The 6,236-nt window shown below is 38.8% G+C and overlaps 1 protein-coding gene across 8 annotated transcripts; it reads left to right on the forward strand.

The window, feature by feature from the left end:
- The first annotated feature begins 17 nt into the window (after positions 1-17).
- LOC111255064 (uncharacterized) lies at positions 18-6,012 on the forward strand. Of its 8 annotated transcripts, XR_015318114.1 has the most exons (4): positions 1,256-2,693; positions 3,177-3,324; positions 4,948-5,020; positions 5,225-6,012. XR_015318114.1 is itself a non-coding variant. In XM_086976335.1 (3 exons), exons 1-3 carry the CDS (start codon positions 467-469, stop codon positions 3,178-3,180), a joined length of 303 nt encoding a protein of 100 aa, XP_086832461.1. In that variant the 5' UTR covers positions 18-466; the 3' UTR covers positions 3,181-4,323. The 8 variants fall into 8 exon arrangements, 2 of the variants coding, with proteins under 2 accessions (XP_086832461.1, XP_086832462.1); XR_015318115.1 differs by lacking the exons at positions 1,256-2,693; positions 4,948-5,020; positions 5,225-6,012 and adding exons at positions 18-232; positions 967-1,087 and having other exon boundaries at positions 3,177-4,323; XM_086976335.1 differs by lacking the exons at positions 1,256-2,693; positions 4,948-5,020; positions 5,225-6,012 and adding exons at positions 18-633; positions 956-1,087 and having other exon boundaries at positions 3,177-4,323.
- The last annotated feature ends 224 nt before the right edge of the window (positions 6,013-6,236 follow it).

Below are 6,236 nucleotides of genomic sequence, written 5' to 3' on the forward strand. Positions count from 1 at the left end.
AACGGCAGTAAGCAGCAGATCGTTCCATTAACGATCTCGAGGTGTTTATCCGATACGAATATGGTTCCTTCCCTGTAACAATGGTACTATCGATATGGTGCTACCTTGTAGTTGAATTGAACGACACTGCTAAGGCTCTTGTTAAAAACTTATTTAATACACTGATATAAATTTGTCCACCGAATATATATCAGGAAATGTTAAAGACATCTGCACAGAACTTCGCAAAAAGGTGAGCCATATGAATAAAACGAGTGATAGAAGCAATCTACCACTCGTTTCCCTGAACTAGGATTTAGACTTGTGAGGCAAAACCTAATCAAGAAACAGTGACCCAGTTAGTTCAGTCTATATGCTACAAGTAATCATCTACCTCAAGATGGTCGTTATGGTGCTACAAGACCACAATAAACAGACCATTCTCTGGAGTGCACATTAAACTACTTTCATCTTTTTAAGATACCGAATGTCTAAGGGAACTATATACCCATGTACCCATATAAAAGAAAGTGATTTACAATATTACGTTACCAATTACAACGTTGGCGAAAGCTTCATACTATTATTCGTCCATAAGATCACCCTAACGATTTGGCCCTATTTGAGCAAAAATTTATTTGGGCTTGACGTCGGGTAGGTAAGCTTAAATAATAATAATAATACTTGTGAAAGTTGTAAAATTTCACTGCAAGTCTATTTAAATATCAGCCATATATAATTTAGTGTTTAGTTTAAGGAAATCATTTGTTATATGTACAGCATTGTCACGGAGGCGTATTATATGCCTGATGTCAGTGAAATTCATGTGGTACAATTTGAGGGTGCGTAACACACGCAGTGGTGATTTTTTTTGCGTACAAGAACTCCGTGGCGTTAGTGTCCTCTTAAGTAACCGATTTTCGTGTCCGATCTAATCTAGTACATAATGTTCTTCCAATCGCACATAAATTTTAAGCGTATTTGTAGATGATGGTAGAAGTGATGGGTACGGTCGAGGTCTGGCAAGCGGCAATAAACGTATAATAGAACAGCTGTGTACTACCAGTGACGCTCTCCCGATGACTTTGTCGCTGTCTACCTTTCACACGTAAGTTGATTTTTTTTCTTCCAAGTCAGCTTATTCGCGTCGGCAAATCCAATTAGTTAAAAAGCAACATCGTTCCATTTATCAAGGGTTACGAATAAACAGAATCATCAGAAGTTTTTTCCCAAATATAAAGTTTCCTATGCTAAGAGTTAGTTCTTAATAACATTAGTGGCATAATATTTACCAAATATGAAGCCCGTCGTGAAGATTACTATTGCAGCAGGAAACGTCCTATAGCGCCTCACGTCCATGTCCCGTAATTACTATGCTAAAATTACGCCTAGGTCACGTCAGGCCTTCTCTTCGAGGTTCTCTATCGTTGATTGGCGAAGAAGAATCGAAACATCGACTAGTAGAACCAAGCAACTTTCAAGGAGCAGCAATAAAACATTGAACTGTTACCCAACGAGTACGAGACACTCGCCAGAAACATTGGCCGACCACATCGTTACTGCAGCTAAACGAACCCATACGCTGAGCTGCCCTTGCACCACCCGGACATGCCGAGCAAACCACACAAAGTCTCTGAAACAGCAAACTCCTGTGACGCAGTACTGTTATCAAGTACTGGAATGGAGAGCCGTAACAGAATTCAGAATGCGAACCAAAATTGCGCCCTAAATATTATATTGGCCGGCAGGCGCTCTCACGTACACATATCGAGAAGGGCCAGGCCACGGAAAGGAGGTCGAAACGCTAAAATCTGTAGTGTGCTGTTCAAAGTCGGCACAGCGTTATATAACTGGAACTGTTACCGTTTCGCCAGTTGCTACCTAAGCCAAAAGTCTAGTCGATCTGGTCATTAGTTAGAATAGTAACTTGCATCATGTTTAAGAAATAATCTGTGAAACATAAGCGCGAGACAATGGCGATTCATAATTCTATCAAATGTACTGCGAATAAAAAATTCGCATAAAAATAAGCCCAATTGCACGTGATACTGGCAAAATAATTGGGATAGCATAATGCTCAATGCAAATGGTCCTTCCTTCTTTCTTTCTGCTTGTGCGTGCTACCTACAGCTAACCAGTCCACTCTGAGAAAGTGAGCTGGTTAAATTTCACAAATTACAATATTTTATAGCAGTTTACTCATTGGATAAAAAAATATACCAGGGTCCATGCTCTAAGGCTCGAGTACTTGAGTTGTGTAGCACTCGTTAATCTGTGCAGCGAGGAGACGAAGATCTACCATATGTGTACCATGCATATGTAATCAATTTGCACACGCTCTACGACAATATTTGCTATGTTTGTGCATACCAATGGAAGTCAGCGGAAGGATTTTCTATTTTTATTGAACGTCTGACGCTTACATACTGAAGAGTGCACAGTTTCGAGTGAGGGCGTTGTGCTGCTAATGTAACAAAAACAAGATGACCACGTGCCACACCCACCGATCACTGCTGTACAGGATAATTGCAAAAACACAGACGATTGCAAAACGCTAAGTATCACGATGCCTATAGGGAGCGACTTTAAGCATAACAATAAAAATCAATACAACTTAATGGCAGCCACGTCAAGCTGCAATATCTGAGTTTTGGGACAATGAATGTGACAAAAGATGTCCCGACTTGGCCAAAAAATTACGACGGAGGAACGAGGTACGTAAGGTTTTGATCATCATACCATTAGAAAAAGATGGTAATTTTGTACTGCGTTTTATTACATAGAACAGCTTTAATCGCGGTAACCAGCGGATACGGTACGTTGATAGGCGCCTCATTGACGTAATCACGTGCTTTGAAATTCAGCAATCTCTGGATACTATGGGTTTGGAACGCCTTTCTCATAATAACACTCCCTGTTTTTATTTTTATTTGCGTACTCCAATATAATAATCGTGCCAATAACAGCGTCCGCTGACTCAATTGTATATTGAGCCGATATAACGAAACGGAGTACATAAGGAGAAATTACTAAAATACAGGATACTATTACGTGAGCGTAATGTGGTCAAAGGTAAAAAATAATTTCTAAAAACAAATCCGGGATTATATATATATATATATATATATTCATTCTGCGTTATTTTCGTTAATTAGCGAAACATCTTTTATTTATAATTGATCGAATCCATGTTGCAGGTGATGCTTCTAGATGCGCTGAACATCTGGAGTGCGGTGCTGGCTCCCCAACAAGCTCTGCTGTCCTCATTGCAGTTTCTTATTGAGCAGCTGCTCAATAAGATACCTGCAATGATACCATGAGATACCATCACTCCACTGAGATGAAGTACGTGCGCGGTTTTGCCCTTAACGTTGCTTATACAAATTGCAGTTGTGTTGTATTGTGCGAATTCTAATTATCCATGATGTTTAAATACTGTAGGAATGAATGGTGCTCCTGATCGACGATTTCAACGAATTGTTACAGTGTACCACTGTCCAAACGTCTAGTAGACCTTTAATACCTAGAAATATCTAATTCTGCAACTTGGTGCAGGTTACGGAACCCAGTCTATAGTGGATGGAGCCGATGGTGCCCGACGGGTCAAGGTATTTAGGTACTGCGGCTAAGTGGCATCTTTGGAACGCTTGGGATTTCTGTGTGCTTAGCTGTCTGCGACGATGCGGTCCTTTTCGAACTGAATTCAAAAGTCAACTCGACAAATCTAATTAGGAAAACAGACAACGATGGACGAACGGGAAACTGAATGCAAATTACCAATAATAAACAGACATCGCTTTGCCTTTATTACCTATACGCATACGAAGGTGGCGCCTGTAACTGACCTATAGAGGAAAATGTTTGGCCTGTAGAAGTACTAGAGCAGAACATCTGTCTCACGCTCAGCGTGACTCTTACGGAGAGAGAATTTCGAGAGACTAAGGCAATACGAACATGATCCTTTTTTTTTTTTTTTTTTTATACTACATATAGAAGAATACTAGAAGTTTTACACTACATAATTCTTGCGGTGTGGAATTATCTATCGAAACATCTCACAAATATAAGCATAACAAAGATGCCAATTAAAAGATCACTAATGTTGTAAAACGGAGGAAGATCTAAACGGCAAGTTTATTGGGTTATTAGATTTTTTCTAAAGTTTTATATGAGTTTTATTATGTAACACAAGTTATGTAACACAGAACTTTGTCAATTCATAGAAAATTTAACAAGTCACGGAAAATGACAGGCCACCCAACAATAGACGAAGCCGGTGAGTAATAGAAGGTATACAAAAGCCAATGCCGAACGAATAAAGTTTCCCACGCAGAATTTCACAAATAGACTATTTAGTTTTTTAAATAACTTTGCGAGTTCCGTGCAAAATCCTATAAGATGCTGCCGGACAATTTTGAAGCCAGTGGGGTGTTGTGCATTGTAATTCGTGCTCAGTTTTGTAACACTATGGATCCATCCGAGATAAGCCTTGTCAGACTTCATGTATAATTTCATGTGCTTGCTCTATTATGAGTATCGTTTCTATTGTATCAATAAGACAAACATCTAATCCCCACAAATAAACAATGCCGACAGATCCACTAAAAGCAAAAATCGTTTGTTTATAAGGAAACGATTTGTGTCATTTGCAAATTTTTACCACCCCAAATCCAAGAATGTATCGTTAATTGCATGGCATTGCATTTTCGAAGACATGCAAGCTCCAGTAACATAGCTCCCAAGGCTCCTCAAAATCAAATCTGTGATTTGACCAGCAAAATCATATGCTAAAGTTACCGTAGCCTTCCGAACATGAAGTACAAGTTCTGCTGGGTCGCAGGTGTTCCCAGAAGATTTATACCCAACGATCAGCTGGAGCGACTCCATGAGAGAACCCTTATTAGCATCGTACTCTCGTTCTCATGCCTAAGGACTACTAGCTTTGTCCAACTTCTTCTTCATTTGCAGGCGCTTTAAATATACGAGTGTTTTCCTCATCCGATTCGATACAAGGACGTTACAAAGCCTTGTCTGAAATCAGGTACTTCATCTGTCGATGACATAACATTCCACTAACGGCTATTAATTCATCATAACGGGAAAGACATCAATTTCTAGTCCAGAGTACAGGGTAAATTTTTATTTTGTACAAAATGGTGTAGCAATATGATGTCTAATAGCAGTAAATGTGCATGTAGTAAGGCTATCGACCTCTTTTCTTCACTATATAACGTGATTTGTGTAGATTGGCTGACGATTCCCCAGGTGGTTGAATTTGATTTGCTTCTGTATACCCGAACGACATTTTGTTCGAAAACAAGACAACATAGAGTTCATTGGATAATGGAGAATCTCCAGCGGCGGCGCGTTTCCCCGTATGGGTATAACAGTGACGACCAAGTGTAAAACCAGAGACATTCCGGAATATATAAAGACGATCAAGAATCAATGAAGAATCGCGGCGGTAAAGGCCTCTACTTAGGAGAAGCTCCTAATCGACCACAACGACATCAACAAAAGCAAAATCAACAAACAGGACAATGTACGTCGTGCAGAGGAGTTAAATGGTAGTTCCAGGTGTACGTCTACGGGCTGCATGCACCTGCCTAAGAATATTTATCAGTAACTATTTGTTATACTCACATGCATATTAACGTCTCGCGTTGTCATATCTACGATTTTCTACAGTTACGTTTTTCAGTTTAACTGATATATGTTATATAACGATATTCAAATATCGAACTGAAACATTGGATATTAACAACTTGCCAAATTAGGATATTGACTAGAAAAATAATTGCTATCCACACTGTCGTCCACACTGGTACTATAGTATAGTAGTAGTATAGATAGTATATATATAGTAGTATATATATATATATATATATATATATATATAGTAGTATAGATAAGCTTAGTGTTTCAATCATACGTTCCACTTACGTCCAACCGTAGTAAGGTGCGCAAGAAATGATATAACGAAATTAATAGGCAACTTCAATGAAGTATAGCTTTGGAATTTTGCATACATAACGGTAGCTTATATAATCACTTTAAACCGTAAAAGTTTTGTACCAGCAGGGTCACCAGGTAAGCGATAAGGTAACCAAGATATTAATCGTCCATTAAATGCAGTTATGCTATTTCCAATAGGACACCATATATTTCTGCATTTCTGAATGATGGTAAATTAATTAAATATTTTGGAACAATATAAAATAATTGCACTTTTTGAAGATCAAAAGGTTTAGCGCCAC

Source organism: Varroa destructor, unplaced genomic scaffold (genome assembly GCF_002443255.2).
Source record: "Varroa destructor unplaced genomic scaffold, Vdes_3.0 BEIS01000326.1, whole genome shotgun sequence".
NCBI classification, from domain to species: Eukaryota; Metazoa; Arthropoda; class Arachnida; order Mesostigmata; family Varroidae; genus Varroa; species Varroa destructor.